General features: G+C 31.4%; 2 protein-coding genes across 2 annotated transcripts; both read left to right on the forward strand.

Moving 5' to 3' along the window:
• The first annotated feature begins 8,243 nt into the window (after positions 1-8,243).
• Positions 8,244-10,091, forward strand: LOC110618047. Its single transcript, XM_021761063.2, has 3 exons — positions 8,244-8,414; positions 9,254-9,336; positions 9,509-10,091. Exons 2-3 carry the CDS (start codon positions 9,258-9,260, stop codon positions 9,868-9,870), a joined length of 441 nt encoding a protein of 146 aa, XP_021616755.1. The 5' UTR covers positions 8,244-8,414; positions 9,254-9,257; the 3' UTR covers positions 9,871-10,091.
• A 3,025-nt stretch (positions 10,092-13,116) lies between these two features.
• On the forward strand, positions 13,117-13,989 carry LOC110617378 (stress protein DDR48). Its single transcript, XM_021760120.1, has 2 exons — positions 13,117-13,564; positions 13,664-13,989. The coding sequence occupies exons 1-2, from the start codon at positions 13,117-13,119 to the stop codon at positions 13,987-13,989; spliced, it is 774 nt and encodes a 257-aa protein (XP_021615812.1).
• Positions 13,990-26,291: the final 12,302 nt, after the last annotated feature.

The raw sequence follows: 26,291 nt of genomic DNA on the forward strand, positions 1-26,291 counted from the left end.
CTTTAGGAATACTTTGTGATATTATGCCATTGAGGGAGGTTATACTATTACAAGGAAAAAAATGATTTGAAAAGGGTTATAGCTATATGTGCGACCATTGGTTTTCCATGGAGAGTACATGCATCAGTGATACTAGATGGTAAAACCTTTATGATTAAAATAATGGCAAGTGATCATACACGTATTAGGTCAATGCGTAATAGAAATGCAAATGCAAATTCTAAGTGGGTTGCAGATAAAGTAATGGATGTCCTATCAGTAGATAATGATATCTCTTATAATGCATCATGAACTTGTAAAAGTATGGGGAGTTGAGTTGAGTGAATGAATTTTATACAAAGCTAAAGCAAGAGTTAAATTGTAAAATGAAGACAATTATAGTGATAGTTATAAGATTTCAGAACAATATGTCAAAGAGCTACAAAGACATAATCCCGAAAATTTTATCAAATTTTAGTATGGAGATAGGCTTTCAGATAATGATCCGAAAGTATTTAAGAGGATGTTTTTGTCTTTTAAACCAACTATAAATGGCTTTAAAGCTGGATGTAGACCATTTATAGGTATTGATGGCTGCTACTTGAAAGGTCTATTTGGAGGTGTTTTGCTATCAGCTATATTACTTGTTATTCCTTTAACTATTGCAATTATGGAGATTATATGTGGTGCAAGTTGGAATTTTTTCTTTGATTACTTGAAAACCTACATTAGTTTAGATGATGATGAAATACCTTTGACATTCATGAGTGACAGACAAAATGTATGATTAAGCGCATGGTTTATACTTTTATTATCAGTTAACAAAATAATTTGATTTATACCTCTTGTTTTTATAGGGACTTATTGAAGCTATCAATAATTGATTTTCTAAGGCATTCTATAGGTTTTGTGCCAAACTTATATTCAACAACTTTAAGAAGCAATATCCTAAACTTGGTTTGAAACAAGATTTCTGGAATGCTGTTAGAGCCACAAATGGATATGAGTTTTCAGAGACAATAAAAAGGATTAAGAAAGTTAAGTATGGAGAGCCATTTAACTGGTTATTGAAGGTAGCCATGAGCCAATGGAGTAGACATATTTTGGCCAGAAGCAAAATCAAAGCACTTGACTAATAACATGACAGAATCATTTAAGGCATGAATTGGAAAGATTATAGGGTTGCCAATTGTGAAACTGTTAGATGCATTTAGGAAAAAATACATGGTAAGACTTCATAACAGATATGCCAAATGGACTTTATAGGAAGGCAAGATCACCCATAAGGCTCCTAAGACAATTAATTCAATGATGAATTTGAGGTTATTGAGGGTAAGCTAAAGTTTGCTGTAAAGCTTGAGAAAAAAAAAGCTCTTGTAAATAGTGTGACATAAGTGGATTACCTTGCAAACATGCGGTCTTATATATTAGATACAAGCGTTAAGATATTAATATTGCCATTATTATTACCATGTTTCAATATATTTAAAGGTTTATGAAGAGATTATTCACCCAATACTACAAGCCTATTATTATATATAAAATGAGTTTCGGTGTATTATGCCACCAACTTTGAAAATTTTATTTGGGAGGCCTAGAAAATAAGGAAAATGGAAGAAGATGAAGCTGCTCTATCAAAGGCAATAACCAAATCAAAGACAACAAAATATGCCACATATAAGCAACTTCGGGATAATAAGAGGACTTGCCAAAGGGCACCAGTTAAGGAGATGGTCAGCATAAATTAACTATATTTTTTTAGATTATTTAGTGAACAAATTAATTTAATATCAGTTTTGTTTTATGACAAAGAAATGGCAGTGCACCTAATATACCTAGGAGAGCTATTTGAGATGCTTTACCATAGTTAGTTAATTATATGATTTTGGCAAGTCAAAATTTTTATTGTGCCTTGATAAATTTATGGGTATAGGTTTATTTCAATTAAATGTAATGTTGAGTTTATTATTGTTATGGAGATGCCACCATTAATTGAAAATTTTGGAAGCTAGTTAAACTCAACAATGCATTTTCAATGGTCAACATTCATGTTATAATTTTGTATTTATGGGTATAAATAGTCCTAGTAAATAAGTGAAATTTTTTGGGGAATATAGGTATTATGGTTATTGGAAGCTAGTTAAACTCAACATTGCATTTTCAATGGATAACCTTTATTTTGTATTTCTATATTTATAGGTACAGACAGTCTCGGTAGATAGATGAGATTTTTTGAAATATGTAAATATTATGGCTTTTGGAAACTAATGATATTTTTTAGATATGCAGATTTTGGTCGTTGATAAGATCTTTGTACTTGGGCATTATGTAGTCAAACTTTGATAATGTAATGGCTAAATACATTTATATGATTTTTATTTTGGATAACTCATTTATGAGTCAATTATATCAGTAATTTATTAACAATTTGGTAGCAATTTATTCAACCAATTTAATTACTAATAATTTAATCATGAATTAAGTCTCCTGATCAATAATTTTACCAACAATTAATTTAGTCCCTTTATTTTCAATTTTAATATACCTTTAGTCCTTATGTTTTTATTTTTCATAGTAACTTAGTCCCTCAGTTTTTTAAAATCAATACATATTAATTTCTATATTAATAAATTATACAACAATTTAGTCCCTCAAGCATTCCAGATTTTACTATTGCCAATAATTTTATATCTAAATATTTATATTCAATCAATTTATACAAACACATGAAAACTAAGAATGTATAAAATATTGGTCATCATTCAATAACTTACATTGCAATAATACAAAATATCAAATTTTATTAACCCATCTACTACAAAATATTAACTCACTACCTACAAAAAATCATATTTCACTAACCCACACCCAACTACTTCAATAACCTACCCTTTTTCATCTATTTACTTACATCCAAAATAACCTCAACAAGTAAATACCACAAAACCCATTAGACAGAGCTTATTCTCCCCCCAACCAGAACGAGAATCAGAAGAAAAATAAACACTATTAACACCAATACAATAACCAAGATAGTCTTTGTATAACCTATCATATTCTCCATATCTTTCATCTTCATTATCAACTTTTGATTCTCATATTGCACAATAAGCATATATTCTTTTATATCAGCTAACTCTCACCCAAGATTTCTTTGCCTCGGCTTGACTTCAATTGTCTCTGCACTTGCTGGAAACCTCGATGCTGATATGTACCATTCCAATAACGAGCCATAAACGTTGTCATGATAAGCATAGCACAAGCCCTAGTGCCACACTTGCAATTCTTATTTAGATAACTTCCCTCCCATTTGATAGTATTGGGTGAGCAACTGGTAACCTACATACTTGATTAATTTACCTCTGCAATGGGTTTTCCTCATGCAATTTTAAATAGTCCTTTCTGTAATTGGAGAGAAAAAAATATCTATCTCTCACTAGTTAAGAGGCAATCTAGAAGTTTTCTATTTAAATTTCCATTGATCAATTTAAAAATTCAAGACTAATGGTGAGTTAACTAAAAATCTAACGAGAGTGACTAATAGCATAGTTTTTACAAATCACAATGACTAAATTGATAATTTTTTAAAATAGAGAGATGAAATGTTATATTTAACTAAATTAGAGAAATTAACCTGCAGTTTGCCTTTAATTTTTTTAAAAAATTTTAATAAAATAAATAATAAAGTATAAAGTAAAATTATTTTATTATTAAAATATTAATTAAATAATGTGTTGGCTTAGTTTTATAAATACTTGTGCTTTGAGAAGTAATTTGACTAGTTTTTATATAAGATAGTAATAATTTATTTATTAGTGTTGAATCCAACAAAAATGAATCCTGCTCTTTCCTATAATTATGAAATACATATATGGTAAGATCCAATCCACAGAGAATGGATTAACTATTATATATATATATATATATATATATATTTTTTTTTTGTGAGAACGGATGTAGACGAATACGAATGATGACTGACATCCTGACAACTTGATAACCAACCTGTTTTCACATCAGATCGACGATCTGACAACCTAATGACTGAATTGACAACTTTATGATAGACTGACCGACTGACCTGATGATCGAATTGATGACCTTATGACCTAACGACCGACTAACTGATGACTTAATGACCTTGTGACCGACTGACCTGACGATTTGATGACCGAACTTGTAACGACCCGAAAATCGGACCGCTACCGGCGCTAGGATCCAGATCGGCTTAAGGCCGCCGGGACCCGTAGCAACCTTGACATATAACCTGTAAACCTGTATAATCCCATACATAATCCACAACATACATAAAAATTAAAACTTTTCTTTACATGAACATCAACCAAACTCAACCTGTGCATAAACATTAACATAATATTGATCCCTCTGTGGGATCTCATTAGTGCCCCCAAGGGGTGACATAACATACGTTGAGTTGGTTTACATAAACATCGTAAAAAAAAATCTCTAAGATCATGTATTAGAAGGGATACAACAATCTATGGTCAAGCACACACTAACATCCATAAACCTCATTACATAACTATACTGTACTTTTACGTTACAATTTGATCATGTCCATTGCTAGCTATTACATAAGCATGACTTCTTTACTCTATCCGGACTCCTGCTCTATACTGTACCTGCAAGCCTGGGGGTAAAGGGAGAGGGGTGAGCTAAAAGCCCAGTGAGCTGAACTATAAAACATTTTAGCACTATGCTTTAATGAAATGCATCATAACACAGACAATTCACATAAGGGTTGGGTGAACTTGTCACCAATTAGTCCAAGCTAACATGGTGCCAGGCTGTAGCATGGGGTCCTGGTCTTCCTGTCATACATACATTACTTACCATTATTCCAGGGCCTCCTCTGGGCTCCTGGTCTTCGAGTCCACAATCGTGCCAGGCCGTAGAATGGGGTCCTGGTCTTTCATTTCCGTGCCAGGCCGTAGAATGGGGTCCTGGTCTTCCTGTCATGGACTAATTGGGTCATCCAACATTCACCCACATCAACAACAATCGATGCAATGCGGCATATTCGTGAAGCTAATGCAATCATCCTATAGCATAATCATGATGCATGAAACATGATAAAACATTTAATTTAAAAGATTAAGTTTAGTTCCACTCACCTCTGGCTGACTCTGACAACACCGAAGCAGCTGACCTCACTGCTGGGGTCCTCGGTTCCTCGGGTCCGAACCTACACAGGTGGACTCAAATGAGGGACCAAACATACTTGAACATAACTCTAAAATACTCCCCAAAAACCCCCTAAAACATCCTGAAAACATCACATAAAAACATGCAAGAAATGGCTGAACAGGGCGCTTTCGGCGGCAGGTTCGGCGGCCGAAAGTCCCTCCAGAGCCGAAAGTCAGGCAGGTTCGGCGGCACCTTCGGCGGCCGAACCTCCCAGACAGATCCGAAAGTCTTCTTTCGGGGGCAAGCTTCGGCAGCCGAATGCTGCCTCCACAAGGGGGTTCGACGGCCGAAACTCCCTTCGGCGGCCGAACCTGGTTTCTGCCAGAAGGGCAGAAACTTGGTTCACATGAACCCCTTGCCTCCCAAAACCTCAAATCATGCATAAATCTCAACCAAAACATGCATACAAGTTCCTAGGGGTCTCAAACAGTCATATACCCCAACTACAACACTTCAAACACACACAATCAACACACATTGTTCAAAACATCAATATTAACCCATAACTCAACATATAACCTAACATGCATTTCTACCCATAGATCTTGCATAAAACATATTTAAAAACACATAAGGAGCTTAAGATCGGCTCTTACCTCTTGAAGATCGAGAGGGAGACGACCTAAACTTGGAGATCCACGAAAATGAGCTCCTGAGTTCCCAAAGCTCCAAAACTTGGTTTAAATGCTCAAAACTTGCAATGTGAGTTTAAAACTCAAGAAAAATGGAAGAGATTTGGAGGAAGAACACAAGAGTTGCAAAGGGAAGGTCGGAAGCTTGCTGTGGCCGAGAATGGGAGAAAACTCGCCCATTTCGGCTAAGTGCCCCTTTTATAGGTGGCTGGCCAGGCCACGTTCGGGGGCCGAATGTGCCTCCGCATCCATGCAATGTTCGGCGGCCGAACTTGACTTTCGGCGGCCGAACCTGGGTTTTCCTCCAAGGACTTTTTATGCAAAAACTCATTTAATTTCATACTTAAAATCATAAAACACATTAAAACATTTTTATAAAACATGATTCTACCCTTCTAGAGGTCTCCGGCATCTGAGATTCCACCGGACGGTAGGAATTCCGATACCAGAGTCTAGCCGGGTATTACAGAACTGATGACTGTCGACCCAACGATCGACCGACCGAGTGACTGATTGATGACCTGAATATTAACTTGACGACCTACCGACTCATGACCTGATGACCTTGTGACTGACTGACCTGATGACTTGATGACCGATTGATGACCTGACGATCTAATGACTGTCCTAACGACCTATCGACTTGATGACCGATTGATAACTGATGACTTAATGACTATCCTGATGGCCTGTCCACCTGATGATCGACCCGACGACCTTATGACTGACTAAACTAAACTATAAATATATAAAAAAAAAAGAGGGGTTGGATTGAAGAGATTTGACTGGATGCAAAAGTAAACTAATTAAGAAGCAAATAATTAAAGAGATTAATCAAACCAAGAAAATATCTATCTTTGGGAATATTTTTGTGTTAATTCTCGGAATTGATCATAGATGTAAGGATGTCCAAAATAATTTTCGATTAGCTAATTATACCTGTTGACATGCTCTAACAATCTAATTTTCTCTTAAATAATAGACTAAAAAGGATCAACTCACTAATTAGCCCCTAATCAATAAATACACCATATAATCAACTTAATGTGATTTAATTTGATAACAACATTAAAAATTAGAAAAACCTGACTCTAACCAAGAAGCTACACAAGCGCAGGTATGAAATCAGAATATGTTATTCCACAATAAAATATTATTTGTCATATGTATCAAACTCACAAGTGATTACAGATTTAATGAATCTGAATGGCTATATGTTATTTAGCCAATTGAATAATTGACCAGATTGCATTAACTAAACAAATAATAATCTCAAGAATAAAAGGAATAACATAGAAACCAAAAATAAAAAAGAGAATTAAAATTAATTTGATCTCACAATTCTTCTGAATTACACTTCGAAGGTTCCCTAACTAGATAAAGAAGACTAGCTGTAGGAACTCACGTTGCTTTATATAAGATTCAAAAACTCCAAAAATTAAAACTATCAAACTCAAAGAATCTTTCCTTTTTAAAAAAGGGAATCCTAAATTAATGAGGAATAAAAAAAATCCTTAAAAAATAACAATCCAAAATTTCTTATTCTTTTTAAAATCGTTTCTTTCTAAATTGGTTTCTTCTATTTAATTGAGAATCAGGTCTGGAATTTTCGCAATATTGCATAACCGGTGCCAAAAGTCTATATATGCATTGTCCAAAGTTCACTCTACGGCTTACTTAGTTCGCAGTGAATCTTGTTTGCGATCTCGAGAACAATCATGTCCAAGGCTTGCTTCGTAACTAAGGATGTAAACGGGTAGGGTACATGCGAAAATTAAACTACCCGAACCCGAACTCGATTTATATTAGTAATATCCGAACCCGTTCCAAACCCGATTAAAAATTTATTTAAACTATTCGAATCCGTCCCAAACCCGATTATTATTATCCGAATAAAACTCGAACTCGTTTAATCTTATATATTTTAATTAATAATTTATATAAAAAATATTTTTCACTAATAATTTTCATTTAAAAAATCTAATATTTCTAAAGAATATTTAAATTTAAATTTTTAAATAAAAATATATAAAAAAAATTATAAATATTATTGTAAAATATATTTTTTATATTAAATTAATTATTTATATAATCGGATTCGGATAGTGGGTATCCTGTACATAAAACTCGAATCCGATTCAAATCCGCAACAAATATTATTTTTAAAATCCAAATTCATCCCAAACCCGATTATAACTATCTAAATCCGTTCTATTAGGGTTCGATCGGATCGGATACCCAAAAATACTTGATCCGTTGCCATCCCTATTAGTAACTCATCTCTATTTTCTATTTAAAACTTTCAATTTAGAGGTTTTTTTTTGTCAAAGAGTAAATCTGTTAATATTACCAGTATCCGCGATTCACCGTAATCAACTCTAATTCCATAATAAATAATGTATACTAAATAGGCAAATTTACACCTATCATCATTTACCCATTGATCACCGAATCAATGGTTTACATTGCGTGTCCACTAGCATTCCCCAAACAGAAGTTGGCTCGAGCCATAACTCTTCGCCTATAAAACCACCCCAAAATCCCACCAACGATATTCATCACTCACTGTCTCTCTCTCTGTTGATCAACCAAGAGGTATGAAAGTTGATACCTGGCTTTTCTTTTTCCTTGATGTGCTTAAACAATGAAATGCCTAGTTTTTTATAAAGAGTGGGAGAGTAGAATCGACTCATTTTACCTATACAACACATAAACTATTCGAGTGATTTAGTTTTTCTTTGTCATTGCTTTGGATTCGAGGGTTGTTAACATGGCATTTTTGTTTATATTTTAGTATCTTGATTTTCGTTGTCTAGGGTTTTGTTAAGTCTCCGTCTCCTTTTTAAAGGCATAACATATGGGTGTTAGATCTATTTCCAGTGATCAGCTTAATGATATACAAGTTGCTTTGTCGTGAAATGCATGAATCTGTTAGTGGGTAGTTTTCTTTATTGATTGGGAATAATTAATTTACCATTAAAATTATTAGTTTCTTTACTTGTATGATCCTTTCATGTGGTACCGAGTACTTTTTGTTGCTTGTGATTCAATTTTTCCTACTCGAGCATCGGTGATTAAGAATATGAAACCTATTTTTCCTTTAGTTATTTTCCTTTCTTTGCTGATTTTTTGGGTGAGCTGCCCTGATTTGTGATGGGTTCGACAGATGCTTCAGCAATGTGTTTGTGGATTTGCGTGCTTTGTTTTTGTTGCCTATGTGATCACAGGAGCAATTAATAGTTTATTAATCTTGATTTTCCTTTCATAGGATATTGTATGTATAAATTTTTTTTAACATTAGCTAGAGACTATGTTGCACAAGTGATATTGGTGAATAGTGAAGTTCTACTTTCAATGTAGTTAAGTTCCACTACTCTCATGATGAGTTGGTTTTAATTTCATAGATCAAACTAATTAAGCTTTTTTAATCATAGAAAAATGGCAGACAGTGATTACGAATACGATTCCTATGAGGGATATGATGCGGGTAACTGTTACAAGGAGTCAAATTTTGAAGGTGATTTTTCTTGCTGATTATTCAATTTTATGAAATATGAGTATTGTGATGATGTTCATCTTTCTTTAATTGTAAAGCAATGTTAGCAAAATTGCATCTTAATTTGTGATGAACCATGATTTCTGCTCTGTATATTTCCTATGGAATCTGTCCCTGTCTTCACCTTGTATAGCAACTGGGAAAGTATCAAACTACTATGGAGGGAATTCAAAAGCAATTGGTCCTAGGCAAGGAAAGCAGTCTGGTAATTACCAATGGACTTCAAGGGGCAGCATTGTGGACAAGCAGACTGGTTCTTATATGCGAGCAACAGTGAAGGAAAACCATTCAACTGGGGATGTGTTCAAGGAGAGATCCACTGGAAGGGTTGGATACAAGGATGAGACCAAGTCAACCTGCACTTTCAGGGCTGGTGACAAACATGGGTATTCTGAGTACCAGATAGAAGAGAGGTACCGTAGGGTTGATTATAGAGAGAGCAACAACACTAGTGGACAGAAGTGTCGCTCCACCAACGCCAAGTACCTGCAGTAATTTTTTTCTTCTGTGTGCAGGTCTACTGTGCCAATAGCTTAAGAAGTGGGCCATTTTGTGCCTTTTTTTTCTAAATAAGTAGTTTTTCTGAACAGCACATTTTACTTTAATGTGCTTAGTGTGACTCATTGTCTTTGAATGCTGTTGGATTTGCTTTTGGATCTTCGTAGTCCTTCTATTTGAAATGCATTTCTTGCAAGAGAAGAATTGAATTCTGTTCATTTTTATGAATTTCTTTATTCCTTTATCATGGATTTCTTGCAAGTAAATCTTGTCAAAATTGTCAAGATTTTGTAAGAAATGAAATGATTTCGGTTGAGGCTATTTGTCAAAATTACTTTAAAATTCTTTTTTTTTTCTTTTCATTTTTTATTTTTTTATTTTAACTTTAAATTTGTTTGTATTTTCTTAATTAATAACTGTTTTTTGAATTTAATTTAATATTAAGTACTAATATTTTATGAATTTATAATAAATATTTACAAATTTCTATATTATTTTATTAATTTTTAAAAAATAGTATCCATCTTAAGTTATATTTTTAATGGTAAAAAATTATATAAAGTTTAGATTTTAAATTTTGTGAAAATATTATTAATGGTGTGAAAAAATATTTTAAATATGAAAAAATGGTTGTTATTTATAAAATAAATAAATACGGACTTATAAAAAATAAGGAAAGAAATAAATTAATTTGAATTATTAATTTATTTAAAATAAATAAATTCAATTGAATTTTATTACTTTAAAATCTATTCTAAACAAAATAATTTTTTATAAATTTAAATTAAATGACTTCCATTAATAAAATATAATTCTTTTTTTTATGCATTTTAAAAAAAAAGGTTAATTTTGTTAAATATAGAAATTTTAGAAAAATTTAGTTCATTTAAATTTTTTTAAAATTTATCATTTCAAATAAGGGTTTATATTCATGGAGAATAAGTTTTGGTAATGAATCGATCTTGTTTCTCATTTATTAAATTTTTATTATGCGAATTTATTTTGTGGCACTGTGCAATTATTATTTAATATTAAATAAATTATTTTATATTTTAATGTAATTATAAAATAAAATATTATATTTATTAATACAAAAATTATTAAATTTTTTATTAATTAAAATTAGACTAAATTCAATATACGCAATAAATATAAGAACAAAGGGAGCATCAACCATAATACAAATTAATCCACATACATGATTTACATTTGTTTAAAGGTTAAAATGGGGCAAATTTAGCATTTGATTTTAAATTGACCTAACAATCTACTTGCAATCTCACTTTTTAAAAAGGAAAAAACTAAAAGATAACCAATCTTCTCGATTTCGGGGTTAATTTTCACCCACAGTTTCACCTTTAGCAGTTGATTACTCAATTTAATTTCTTTTTTCTTAAAATTCACTCAACTTCAATTTTATTATCATGAAACTTTCTATTAGATTTTCTTTTTCTTTTTCAAAAAAAAAAAAATCTTTCTTTTTATAATTTTTTTTTTCTTCCTCTCTTTAAAAAAATACTTATCAATAGTTTTAATATAAACAATTTTTAAATTAAAATATTATTTATTAAATATATTATTAATTTTATTTTTTTTAAATTGAAAAGAGTAAAATTTGATTTCTCTCAAATTTACTAAATATACTTACTATCAGATTAACCGTGTAAGTGCATATATTATTAATTTTATAAAATTATTATTACCATTATTATTAATGAAAGATTTATTTATTCTAGAAATTTCAATTTTGTCCAATTAGACCGTCAATATTATGCAACATATATATTTCAATACGTGGAATTTTTTTAATCATGTTGATCGCTAACACTTAATAAAACATGTAAATAAAACAAAAAGTAAAAAAATTAAGGTATTGAATAAATAAATTATTTTATTATTTATTATATTATTTTTATTTTTTTTAAATATCAATATTAAATAAATAGTTGAACTAGATAAAATATTTAATTATTCTTAAAAATAGTAGCTTATAGTAATTATAATATTAAATAAAAATTAAATTAATAATATTTATAGTACTATTAAAAATTTATGAATTGGTAAAATTTAATTGATATTTGAATATTTATTTATTATTTAATTTTATGAAAAAATAAATAAACAAGAAAATTAAAAAATTATAGTTCTGTTTAAAAGAATTAAAATTTACATTTAAAAATTAGAAATAGTAAAATTTAATTTTATATATTATGCTATTAGTGTAAATATATTATCATTAATTAAATATCTAAAATCTATTAAATTTTGATTAGAAAAATAAAATTATGTAAAACATAAAGAAAGAGATGTAATAGAAGGCAGGCGAGAATTTAATAATATTTAAATTAAAGTTAAAAAAATTTAAAATAAAAAATTAAAAGTAAGTCATGAAATTGAAAATATAATAAAATTAAAATACTTCGCATAAAAATTACACCTGGCACATTTTCGATTAGATTAAGTAAATGAAAGGAGAGGGGAGAGCGTATACCGGTTTGAATCGAAAAATCGAATTGAATCGATTAATTTTGATTTAATGATTCGGTTAATTAAAATATTCGGTTCAATTAGTATTTTTAAGTTTATTTAATTCGATTCGATTCGATTTTATACATATTTTTATTATGTGAAATACTGATTTTATATGTATTTTTAAATTTTATATAAATTTATATGAATTTTTTAAATATTATCATTATGCATTCAGACGATATTTATTAATAAATTTATGTGAAATGTTTATTGAATTATTTTACTGAAATTAAAAGTAAAAAATTAAAAAAAATTACAGATTTTGGTTTAAAGTAATTAAATCAAATCGAACTGATTTTTATCGATTCGGTTATATTTTTACAATTTAATTTTCGATTTTTTTAGTTTGGTTTGGTTCGGATCGATTGCCCAGCCCTACAATGAAGTCACAATGACAATGGTTTTCCACCATTGATTTTGACGGTTTACATTGCGTGTCCACTAATATCTTCCCAAACTATAGTTTGTCTTGAATTACAACTCTCTCTGCCTATAAAAGACCCAAGTAGCCCCCTCCCAGAACCCTACCAAGCTTATTCATCTTTCACTCTCGCTCAATCAAGCAGAGGTATGAAAGATGATCCTGATGATATGCTTAATTCAATTAGTACCTAATTTTAATATGCTGCATTCACTGGAATTGTTGATAATTTATCAATCTTGTTTTAGTTTTGATTGATAAACTGATTAAGCTTTTTCAATCATAGAATAATGACGGACAGTGAGTATGAATATGATTCCTATGGGGGATCTGATGTCGAGGGATATGATTCTTATGCGAGCTGCAGCACTTCTGATGATTCCTCTGGGATATCTGATGTCGAGGGATATGATTCTTATGCGAGCTGCAGCACTTCTGATGATTCCTCTGGGATATCTGATGGTGGTGATGATTACTACGTGAGCTCTGATGGTGAAGATGATTCCTACGGAAGCTCTGATGGTGAAGATGATTCCTACGGAAGCTCTGATGGTGAAGATGATTCATATGGGGGATCCGCTAGTGGATATGATGCTTATGATGGGACAGACGGTGAAAGTGACTCTTACAATGGATCAGATGGTGAAAGTGGCTCTTACAAGGGTTCAGATGGTGAGAGTGACTCGTATAAGGAGTCAAATGTTGAGAGTGATTCTTACAAGGGATCAAATGTTGGAGGTGATTTTATTTCTCATTATGCAATTTCATAAAAATATGACAATAAACTCGTTTCTAAATTAAAAATTGCATGATTTCTGCCCTGAATATTTCCTGTAGAAATTGCCTTCATAACTTCAGCAATGGAGAAGGGATTAAGTTTCAATGGTGGGAATTCAAAGACTTGGAGAGGGCAGCAGTCTGATAACTACCAGTGGGCTTCAAGGGGTAGTATTGTGGACAATCAGACTGGTTCTTATAGGCGAGCAACACTTAAAGAAAGCCTTTCAACTGGGGATGTGTTCAAGGAGAGGTCCACCGGAAGGGTTGGTTACAAGGATGAGATGAGAAGAACCTCCACTTTCAGAGCTGGTGACAAGGGTGGCTATTCTGAGTACCAAAGGGAAGAAAGGTTTCGTAAGGTTGATTACAGTGGCAGCAACTAAAGTATCAGATCGAGCAGCCGCTTCACTACCACCAAGTACCAGAAGTAATTTCTGGTTGTGCTTGAAGCCAATAGTTTATGGGGTTGGGTATTTTGTGTCTTATAGTATGTCTAAGTAGTGGTTTTTTGAACAGAAGAGTCGGTTTTTGATGTGCTTAGTTTGGCTTTCTTTTACTAGAATTTTCAAATCCAATTAGAACATAACTTTTTTGTGTTACTAAAATATATATATATATATATAAAATTATTATTAGGGAGATTTATATTAAGGTTTAAAACATTTTTAACTTTTCTCTTTCCGTCAATGAAATAGTTCTTCTCATCTTATAAGAGAGAAAATTTTTAAAATCCAATTTTGTTATTTAATGAAACAGTCATTCTCCTCCTCTGGAGAATAAAAAAAAACACGAAAAAAGAAAAAAGATGAGGAAAAGAAGAAAAAAAAAGGAAGAAGAAAAAAAAACGGAAGAAAAAAAAACAAAAGGAAGGAGAAGAAAAATCTCCTCATCCTCTTTCAAGAAGAATAAAAAGAAAAATAGAGAATAAAAAAAAAAAGAAAAAAGAAGAGGAAAAGAAATCAAAGAAAAAGAAGAAAAAAAAAAGAACCGAAGAAGAAGAGGAAAAGAAATCAAAGAAAAAGAAGAAAAAAAAAAACTGAAGAAGAAGAGGAGGAAGAATCAATGAAGAAGAAGAGAGGGAGAAGAGGGTAATTTGATCTTTTGCTATATTTTTAACGGTAAAAATAGACAGAAGGACTATTTTGTTGACTGAGAAAAAATAAGGACGTTTTAATAGGTTTCTGAAAATGTAGGGACTGACTTGTTAATAATGACAATATTCAGTGACTAAATTGTAAATCTCCCTTATTATTATTTAAAAAATTTTATATATTATTTTTTATTTTTTTAATATTATTTAATATTTAAATTTATTATTTTAGTATTTATATATAACTCAAAATTTAAATTTTTATTAATGTTGAATTAATTTAAATAATGAAATAATTATCTGCTTAATTTATCATTCACTGTAAATTCAAATTCAATTATAAAATTATCATCTACTCATAAATTTAAATATATATAAATTTTAAATTTTATTAATTTTAAATTAATTTAAATAATAAAATTATTATCTACTTAAATTTTAATTATATACTTAGATAAATGTAGATTTTACATACTATATATTTATAATTAAAATTTTTAAATGTTAAAATTTATATTAAATTCAATAAATTATTTTTATTATAATAAGTAATTTAATTCTCCTCAATTCAAAATTAATAACATTAAAAATTAATTTCATTTAGTATAATAAGCTTATAATAATTATTACTTATAGCTATATTAATATTTATATTATTTTAATTTACTTATAAAAATATTTTTTAATTTTTATTATAAATTATAGTTTATCAATATTATTATATATATAAAAATAGCCACAGTAGATAAATTATTATCACGAAATCTTAATTATAAAAAATATTTCAATTTTTCTTAAGTTAATTTCTAAGGATACATTCTTGTTGTTCTTTCAAGCAGCAGCAGCAAAAAATTCAAATTTATCTAAAACGTACAATGATATATTTTAAATTTTTTAAAATTTAATTCATACAATCCATTAATTTTAAATTTAATATTATAAAATATATTTATAATATATTTCTCAATTGTAATATAACTATATTACAAAATAAACTTGAATCTTTTTTTTTTATTTCTTTTGATTTTTGAATATTAATTTTATTTAGATACTTTTTATTTTAAATTTTATTTTATTATAAAAATTAATTTAAATAATAAGATTATTATTTATTTTAAAATTTAAATTTTAAATAATAATATTATCAAACTATAAATTAATTAAAGACTATTATAAATAAATAAAAAAATAAAAACATTATTAGTAATCTTAATATTTTAATCTCTTTTCACTTTTATATATAGTATAAAATAAATACATATAAATAAATAAATAATTATTATATTAAAAAAGATTATTTAACTAATATAATTTTCTTTTACAATAAAATAGAGTGTGTACTTACACTATATTATATTATTAAATCGTAAATTAATAATTTTTTTCAAATTATGTATCAATAAAAGTTAATTAATTATATATATAATGATTAGTTTAATTTGAATTAATTTAAAAAATAAATATTACTTAATAATAAAATTTAAATTTAAAAAAATATTAATCTAATCAATTTAAAATTTAATTTTTATTTTTTTAATTATTATCCAATCAAAATAAAGGTAAATATATTATAGTCGGATAGTTTAAAAAAATCTCTTATTCCTTTTTTTAATTATAATGTATATTTTATAATTTCATTTCATAATAATATATTAAAATTATAATATTTTTTATAAAAGAAAATAAATATAGAATTAATTCAATTAATTTTTAATTTATTATTTGTACATAATAAAAATATAATACTTTAATCTCTTTTCACTTTTATATAATAAAAATAAAAATATAATATATTATTTGTACATAATAGTAAATTTATTTTTAAATTTTTTATTTCATTAATATTTTCAATTCTCACTAATTAAATTTAACTTCATATTTTAATTTCTATTTAAAAAATATAAATTTATTATTTTAATAATTATCTAATTTTTAAACATGTAATTTTAATAATTTTAATTTCAAAATTAATTTAATTATATTTTTATTAATTTAAATAATTGTTTTAAATTTTTTTAGCAAACTCTAAAATTAATTTAAATAATAAAATTATTACATAATTTATATATTTATTTAAAAAATTTAATATCAATATATTTTATATATATCTTTTAAGATTTTTATAACTAATTATAAATTTTTTTTTAACTGAGAACTATCAATTTAGCATTTATCACCAGACTAAATCTTAAATAATAAAATTTTTAATTATAAAATAATTAAAAATTATCATAAATAAATAAAAAAAATCAGGATATTATCGAAAATTCTAATATTCCTTATCTTCCCACTTAGACGAGGATTAATCTATTGAACTAAAATAGTAATTTATTTAACACCTTTACAATAAAAATTAAAATAATTAATTAGTCATTTTTATGTTAAAGTGATCCTTAAACATGCAAAATTATATTTTTATATACAAAAATTACTTTTAGAAATTATTAATTTCTCATTTCATATGAATGATTTTATAAAAAAAGAATTTAAATAAATTTTTATAAAATTATTTATGATTTTATTTTTATACATAATAAAAATTTTTTAAGTTATAAAATTTTAAATTTTTTTATTCCAAACAATAATTTTATATGAAAAAAATTCAATTGAATTGAATTGTTATAAAATTTTTTTATTTCAAATCAGGGTAAATGAATTATTTAAATTATTAATTTCAGTTAATGCATATTTTAATGCATAAATTAGTGAGGTGCATAAATTAAAAATATTTTTAAAAAAATTAGAAAAAAAACTAAATCCTACCGTTAAAGATTTAAATTACATCACAAATAATTAAAATAAAATAAAAATAAAATCTAAATTATTATAAGGTTTTAGACCCATCAGTCTCTGGAAGGGTCTTTAAAATGCTTTTTTAACTTCCGTTCTTGATTGGTCCTCTACGCACCTAGGCTAGGTAGGTCCACCAAGATAAAATTTGCATAACGGAAAGGAAAATTTCATGGATAACTCAATAAAAATATTTTGAAAACTGAAATCCCTTCTTAACAAAACAAGTAATCTGAACAGAATGGGTTGCTCCACTTAAACATGCATAAAATATGTTTTATCCTCAAATTTTACATCAAAGATCATATAGTAGGTATCTAACACACCAAAATTAATCTAAGAAGGTACAACATGTTTATTTCATTCCGTAGATTGATTGATAATAGAAAAATTTACCTTTCAAGAGTAATGAGACGACTACATTACAAAAAGAGAAAAGATCATCTTGAATTTCTTGTGTAAAAGTTGAGAGAATTTTGAGTGGGTTGAGAGGAGAGGCGGACTGCTCAAAGATAAATTAGGTTAGAATGCTTATGTCTAGGGTTTTTGGAGAGAAAAGGAGAATTAAATAGATGAATAACCAAAAAAGGAAGCAAATCTCCTTCCCTTCACCCCTTGGCTAGCGCTACCTAGATCTATTAGGCTGATTTTTGAGCTGGTTTTTTGGTCTAAGTAATTTCTAATCAAATCACTCAAGAGCCTTCCTGAAGAGCAAAAATTATAAAAATGTCAACATATTGCAAAATTGGGTTGGTTGAATAGGCTAAGGAGTGTGGTCCATTTGGCTGCTTTTTCTAAGATCCAATTGATCCTTAAGCCCGACAGAAAATCCTTAAAAAAAAATCCTTAAAAAAAGGGGAAAGATCATTTTGCTCCTTTCTTGAATTTTATTTTTTTATATTTATATTTATTTTTTATTTTTAATATTTTCATGGAATAAAACACCCATTTAAGGTTTTAAAAAATTAATTTTAAATGCATTAGAACCATGATGTAATTCTTATTATGGAGTCCTTACTACTTTATATGTGCATGTACTTATGATATAAAATTATAAAATTAGGAGTCTAGAGGTTTCCTTCTTTGAATTTAATTTGCTTTATTTTTTTATTGTAATTTAGTTTTATTTTGCTTATGTGCTTCCTATTTTTTTTTCCTTTTTTATGGTAATTTTAGCTTTAATAATTGAGCACCAAAGGAGGAAGAATAGCAAAATCTTGCCTTATTTCCTATAATGTCTTCTCCATTTTGATTTCAGTTGCTTGCTTTGGTGAACCAATGGGTTGGTCAAGGAGCCTAAGGTAGAGTCCAATTTGTCTAATTTATTTTAGAGGCCGAAAAAAGCACCTTTAAAGGCGCTTGGCAAAGAGTTATAGGTCCAAAGATGTTATAATAGTTAAGGATTTTATTCTAATTACTTTTAATTATATTGGATGTAATTATTTATTTTTTTCCCTTTCTTTAGTTATAGGATTGGGTTATAACTCTTTTTTCCTCCCTCTTCCTTCAGATTTGCTTTTTAATTTTTGTATGTCACTTTAAATATGCATGGAATCATAATTAATAATTTAGAAAATTCACTTGATAATTTTAAAAGCAATTTTACATGGTTAGAGACATGGTTGAAATAAATAGGGATCGTTTCTCATTTTGACATAAAAATGACCAAGTAGTAATGATCTTTGGGTAAAATCATAAAAATAAGCTTAAGATGCATACTTAGAAACCTTGTAAAGTCTCTCCTTTATTATGTGCCAAATTTGAATAAGAAAGCATGCATGTTTAAGAACCCACTCTTGTGTACAAATAAACCATGGCATAAAATTAACTTAGAAATACGATGAAAAATATGGTAACCATCTCACCTGAAGTAAAGTAGATACTTTATATGCTTAAGCTTATTGGATTCATGTGCAATAAGTGCTTGTTTCACTATGAAAAAGCAGTGATTTAGCAATCAAATCTGATGTTTACCTCGCCATCAGTAATGTTAGATGCTATCCTCTGTAGTTTCTCAATATATATTCTTGTATTAGGAGAAATTATACAACTTTAGTTATTTCTATGAATATCTATATCATTTTAGAAGACTATTAAATTTCTAATTTGACATTTTAGCACTTACTTGATAAATGACGAAACTTCTTTACAATTTAGTAAGATATATAAATGAGCTGCATTTCTTTCCTCCTTTATCAATATCATTTTCTTTGATTGACTTATGGGTCTATCCGGATATTTGAATATTGATAAATTTTCTCCAATCTCCTGATCTCCCATTATACCACCATCATCATTACATGGAACCCTTGTAGAAACATGTGACTCAAAATAGTGAGCACAAAAAAAAGATGCTTCTTCTACTAAGTATGCATTACCAATTGATCCTTCAACTTTGGCTTTGTTTTTAATATTCTTCTTTAAAGTTCCATTGTACCTGTATTACAAAATAAATTAGCACAATAATTTAGCATATTAAATAATTGATACTTTGAGAATGCATCAAGGATTAATTATTATCACTCAAACCGATACATCCAACGATATTGCACAGATCCCCAATGCGAACTTCATATGCAAGATGAATTGGAAGATGTTCCATTGATTCCAAGAAACTAGGAGGAAATATTCGCTCTACTTTGCATAGTATGACCTGAACGTCCTCTTCAAGCCTTTGCATATCTTCCTTCCATAAGGCTGTATTTGTTAGTTGCTTAAAGAAAATATTTAGCTCGGTAATTGCTTTCCATACTCTCTTTGTTAACAATTCACGAAAAGCAATACACAACAACCTTCGCATGAAAACATGAGAATCGTGATGTTTTATTCCAAATAATTTATACTTGTTCATGTTGACACATCGAGCCATGTTAGACACATAACCATCAGGAAATCTTAGTCCTTCATCTATTCATAAATAATTTGTTTTGTCGTCTGTCTAATGGAGAATCAAGAACATTAACCAACAATAAACAGAAAATAAGGAGAAGAGAATATGGAGAGGAATATCTGTGATTGTATTAATCAAAATGGGACTACAGCAAGCAGGGAAAGCACAGAATGGACAAAAGATAATGAATGGTGTAAGCCAGCCCCCAGGATAAGCCCGAGTAGAGGAAATTCTGCTGATACAATGGATTCCAAAAGATGCCTTCCTCTCTCCTCATACATACTATTTATACTGACATTTTCTAACTAACTGGTGATGTGTCTTTTCTTTTTTCTTGATTCCCAAGGGTGATTCTCTTAGCAGCTTTACCTCTTCTGGTGTATACCCAATATGCCCCTGGAGTTGTAGCTGGATTCCTATCATTTCCACCTCCTTGAGAAGCAGCCTTGTCCTCAAGGCTAAAATGAGGAAATTGAGCCCGGATATCAGCTTCGTTCACCCATGTCGCATTTTCTTTTGTCTGACCTTGCCATTGGACTAGAATTTATGGAATTGATTGGTTGTTTTGTTGAAGAGTCCTCCTTTGGCATACTTTAATTGGTTCAAGTAGTGGCTCCTCTGTGATCTCCAAGGTCTCGAGAAGATGTTCCATAACAAGATGATCCCCCACTGCTTTCTTTAATTGAGAAACATGGAAAACAGGGTAGATTTTTTATGATAAAGGTAGCTTCAATTTATAGGCTACAGCTCCCACTTTACTAATTACCTCAAAAGGATCAAAGTAACGGGCTGCGAGCTTGGCATTGATGCAATTAGCTTTTGATTGCTGCCTATAGGGTTCAAGCTTGAGAAAAACCTTGTCTCCAACTACAAAGTGAATATCTCGCCGATGTTTATTAGCGTACTTCACCATCGGCTGTTGTGCCCTTAGGAGGTTATGGCAGAGCTGTCTCAAAATCTCATCTCTGTCCTGTAAATGTTGGGACAATGCCTCAACACAAGTTTCTCCCGGTAAATAATGTTGTAAAATAGGAGATGTTCTGCCATAGACAACTTTGAAAGGTGTTTTCTTGGTTGCCCCATGGAAATTGGTGTTGTACCAATACTCTGTCCAACAATTATTTTGACCAATTTCTAGGCTGCTCGGAGGAGAAACAACATAGGTAACACTCTAGGCTGCGGTTTGTGACCTCTGTTTAATCGTCAGTCTAAGGGTGATAGGACGAACTAAATGAGAGAGTGGATCCTTGTAACTTGAACAGTTCAGTCCAGAAATGGCTTAAGAAAACTGGGTCTCTATCACTGACAATAGTTTTCGGAATGCCATGTAACCTGACAACCTCTCTTGCAAATACCTTTGCCACTTTAGATGCCGTGAATGGATGTCTCAAAGCAATGAAATGGGTATACTTAGACAACCTATCCACCACTACTAATATGCAATCTGCCCCCTTTGACCTTGGTAATCCTGATATGAAATCCAATAAGATGTCTTCCCAAATATTGTGAGTGATGGGCAAAGGTTGGAGCAGCCCGCCAGGAGACTTCGCCTCATATTTATGGATTTGGTATATCAAGCAGGCAGCAACAAATTGCTTGATTGAATTCATCATTCCTAGCCAAAAAAAGTTCTCGGCAATTCGCTTATAAGTTCTAAAGGCCCTTGAGTGTCTCCCGACAGAAGTAGTATGGAATTCTGTAATAAGTTTGGATATGACCATGGACGAGGGAATAATGTGTGTGACCATGAGTTTGTGTGGACAATGCTGATATAATTCCAAATAACTGCAGGTCTTGTTCAATCTCAGCTTGAATTTCATCCCAATCCATCCATTGGGCTCTCGATATTGCCCAAACTTCCATTTCTTCATTGCATCGTGACAATGCACATCTGCTGCATTATTTATTTTACCAGCCTTGTATTTAATTATAAAATCATACCCCATAATTTTTGCAGCCCAATACTGCTGTGCAGGTGTTAAAACCTCTTGGTATAGCAGATGTTGTAAACTCCGTTGATCGGTTCGTACAGTGAACCTTCTGCCAATCAAATAGAGCCGCCAATGTTGAATGACCAGAACTGGAGCCATTAATTCATTCTCATAAGCTGATCTGGATAAAGCGAGGTCGCCGGTGGCTTTACTGAAAAAAGCCAAAGATTGATTCTGTTGCATCAGCCAAAACTGGGGATGAGGTGACTACCTTGTGCTTTTGGAGTCCACACAAAGGCCCCATGTGCTTCTTTCTTTAGTAATTTAGTCAATGATCAAGCAATTTGTCCATATTCAGTAATAAAACACCGATAGTACCCGGTTAGACCCAAGAATACTCTAACACCCTTAGCATCAGCGGGCGTAAGCTAGTTGAGAATGCTCATAACTTTGCTTGGATCCATAGAAACTCCCCCTGTAGAAATGATGTGGCCTAGATACTCAACTGAGGTGCGGCCAAAGAAGCACTTTTTACCATTGAGGTGTAATGAATGATCAGCGAGGAGCTGCAATACTGCTTTCAGGTGTTGCATGTGGGATTCCCAATCTTTGCTATAAACCAATATATCGTCAAAGAAAACAAGGACAAACTTCCGCAAGTAGGGTCGAAAGATGTCATTTATAACTGCCTGGAACGTCGCTGAAGCATTGGTGAGCCCAAACGGTATGACCAAAAACTCATAATGCCCTGAATGAGTCCGGAAGGCTATTTTCTCAATGTCAAAGTGAGCCACACGAATCTGAAAAAATCCACTCTTTAAATCAAGCTTAGAGAAGTAAGTTGCCCCATGTAGTTCATCAAGCAATTCTTGGATCACGGGGATAGGGTACTTATGGGGTATTGTGACTCGATTGAGTTGTCGATAATCGACACAGAACTGCCAGCTTCCATCTTTCTTCTTTACCAATAAGACCGGACTTGAATATGGGCTTGAGCTCAGTTGGATAACTCTTACATTGAGCATATCTTGGACAAGCTTCTCTATCTCATCTTTCTGATGGTGACCATATTTGTAAGGTTTGATAGATATAGGGCCCTGATTTGGTTGAAGAATAATACGATGATCTGCTGATCTCCGAGGGGGTAGTGTGGAGATATCTGAGAAAACTTTCTCAAACTTAGAAAGAGTATTCTGTAGCTTTTTTTGTTGGTTTCGTTCTAGCACTGGAGCAACTGGTGCTAGCATAGGATCTGCACAAATAGCCCACAACAAAGCAATAAAAATAGTATCTCTAAGTTTGAGAATAGACCTGATAGTAATATGTTGTTTCACAAGTGAAGGGTCCCTTACAAGAGTTACTTCCCCATTGGGCCGTTGGATTTTCATAGTGAGCTTTCCCCAATCAACTTTAACTTCTCCAAGAGTCTCCAGCCAAGCTACTCCGAGAATTACATCAACGCCACTAAGTGGAAAGATGTAAAATTCGCCAATGACCTCCATTGTACCCAAGTCCAACCGCATTTTTCAGCAAACACTCGAAAATTTGAGTCTATGGCCATCCCCTAGCCAAACAAAGAATGGGGAAGTATGTTCTACCACTAAACCCAATGCTTCTACAAGCTGCGTCGAAACAAAATTGTGGCTAGCACCACTATCCACCATGATTACCGTCGTATGAATCCCCAATTTGCCACAGAGTTTCATCATTTTAAGTCGCGACAGCCCTCCCACAGAGAATAATGGTAGATCAAGCTGGGCAAAATGAGCTTCATCAAGCTCTAACTCTAATGGAGTGCCTTTAATGGTTTCACAAGCCATTTCTAGAGCCTGGACTTCTTCTTCATTTAAATCCTCATCCTCACCAGCAATTATAGCACGAAGTGATTTGTTGGGGCACACATGGAGAGGGGAGTAGGGTTGTTTGCACCTGAAACACAATCCCTTAGCCCTCAGGTCTTGATAATCTTTGTGAGAGTAGTGTTTAACACCCCTATTTCTTGTGGGTTCAGTGGTGGGTTTCATTGAAGGTGCTAGAAGGGCGAGTTGTCTTGAGGGAAAACCATGTTGGCGGGTTGATGTTGGGTGGTTCGGTGCAGGTCGAGTTGATGGGTATTGGGTTAGGGTCGGTTGTTGAGTTCAGATCAGTATGTGAGTAATTGATTTTGGGCTTGGGCTGTAGTTGTGGCTTGAGTTGGCATCACTGGTGAAGGAACGACCAGAGGTTGCTTGGGAGCGGAATGAGTTATTTCCTACTCCACTTCCCTTGCAACTCTCATAGCGTGATAGAGATCAAAAGTATCAGTCGATCTTATGTGCACCCTGATTTCACGCTGGAGGCCATTCAAAAAGTATCCGATTAATTGAGGATCAGAGATGTCGGGTGTTTAGCAGCGCGCGAAATGAACTCATTAATATAGTCGGTGACTGAGCCCCATTGCTTAGTAGCAACCAAAATTTCAAATGGGTTTATTGCAATATCTCCACCATACTGGTAAAACAACTTGGTCTTCAACGCAACCCAGTCCAGGTGAGGGTTCCGGTGTCGGATAAACCGCAACCAATGGAGAGGATGACCCTGCATACAGGGGCGGAGGGACGGTACGGCAAGGGGGGGCACGTGCCGTACCGGCGACCGGAAAATGCTTTGAAGGGGGATGAAGGTGCCGCAGCGGCGCAGCCGGTGGTGCCGCAGCAGTGCAGTTGCAGCGTCCCCGGTGGTGCCGCGCAGTAATCCGACAACACATGTAAACAGATGAACAGAGGAGCTCAATTTTGGGAATAGCATAGCAACGACAATATTTACCAGAAGGGGACATTAAGATAAGCTGTTGAGGCTTAGGGATGGAATCATAGTGGACCTTGATGGTGATGCTTCCACCTGTCCCAGAGACCTATCCAAGGTTGTAGAACTGGCGGCAGAGATCAGCGATTAACACCCTCGTGTCCTTCACAGCAAACAATACTCTCCAAATAAGCTTGAGAAGTCACCTTGCCTCCTCCGTTCACCGCTGCTGGAGCTGCCGCAGTCGCAATTGCCTGCTTTTTCGAGGGAGAGCAAATTGAGAATTTCTTTTAGCTGGAAAAGTGAAATCTTTTTTCTGTTGCTGTTGTAACAGAAGACGGTGGCAGCGCATTTCATTCTGTCAAAAGAGAGAAATAATAAGGTCACTGCACGTTCACCGAATTTTGGGTTTTAATTGGGCCACGTCATGTCTCACGTGATTATGTGGTTCATTATTGACTCTGTTTAGGGATTTAATTAGTGTAATAATTAATACAAAAAATAAAGTTGTGTAAAATCAGCCTTATTAAATGGACTCCAATTTGTACGTTACAAAGATTAGGACAATATTATACATATGAATTTACTTGAAGTTATTTATATAAATAATTAATTTCATATAAAATATATATTTTATAATAATATTTATCAATTATTTTATATTTTTATTTAAAAAATAAATTTTAAATTTTTTAAAAACTAAAAATTATTAATGAAAAATGCATTTTTATGTAAATTATTAATTAAAATATATAAAATTAAATAAATTTAGTATATTCAGTTTATAATAATTGAATTTTTGACGGGTTGAATAATTTGTAATAAATTTCAATTAAATTTATAATAAATTTCAATTAAATTTAAAATGAATTCATACTATTATATTAATCAAATTCAAATAGAGTGATTTTTCTGATACTTCATGAATGTACTTATTCATATTTTAGTACTGAAAATATTCACTATTTCAATTTTTTATATATTAGACAGGGACGGAGGGAGGGTACGGCAAGGGGTATCGTGCCGTACCTACGACCGAAAAATATTTTGAAGGGGATGAAGGTGCCGCAGCGGCGCAGCCGGTGGTGCCCTACCAAAGAGAAGTTCCTGGCTCCGCCACTGCCTGCATACCAACAAAGGCTTAGGCAACTTGGTCAATGGGTGGGATTCGATGTAGCTCAAAAAATTGTTAAGCTCTTG

Source organism: Manihot esculenta, chromosome 6 (genome assembly GCF_001659605.2).
Source record: "Manihot esculenta cultivar AM560-2 chromosome 6, M.esculenta_v8, whole genome shotgun sequence".
Taxonomy (NCBI): Eukaryota; Viridiplantae; Streptophyta; class Magnoliopsida; order Malpighiales; family Euphorbiaceae; genus Manihot; species Manihot esculenta.

Bases quoted from the DNA above. Each gene is read 5' to 3' on its own strand.
- LOC110617378 (XM_021760120.1), top strand. From the start codon at position 13,117: ATGACGGACAGTGAGTATGAATATGATTCCTATGGGGGATCTGATGTC. The intron at 13,565-13,663 runs GTGATTTTATTT...TATTTCCTGTAG, and splicing joins CAAGGGATCAAATGTTGGAG to AAATTGCCTTCATAACTTCA.
- LOC110618047 (XM_021761063.2), top strand. From the start codon at position 9,258: ATGGCAGACAGTGATTACGAATACGATTCCTATGAGGGATATGATGCG. The intron at 9,337-9,508 runs GTGATTTTTCTT...CACCTTGTATAG, and splicing joins CAAGGAGTCAAATTTTGAAG to CAACTGGGAAAGTATCAAAC.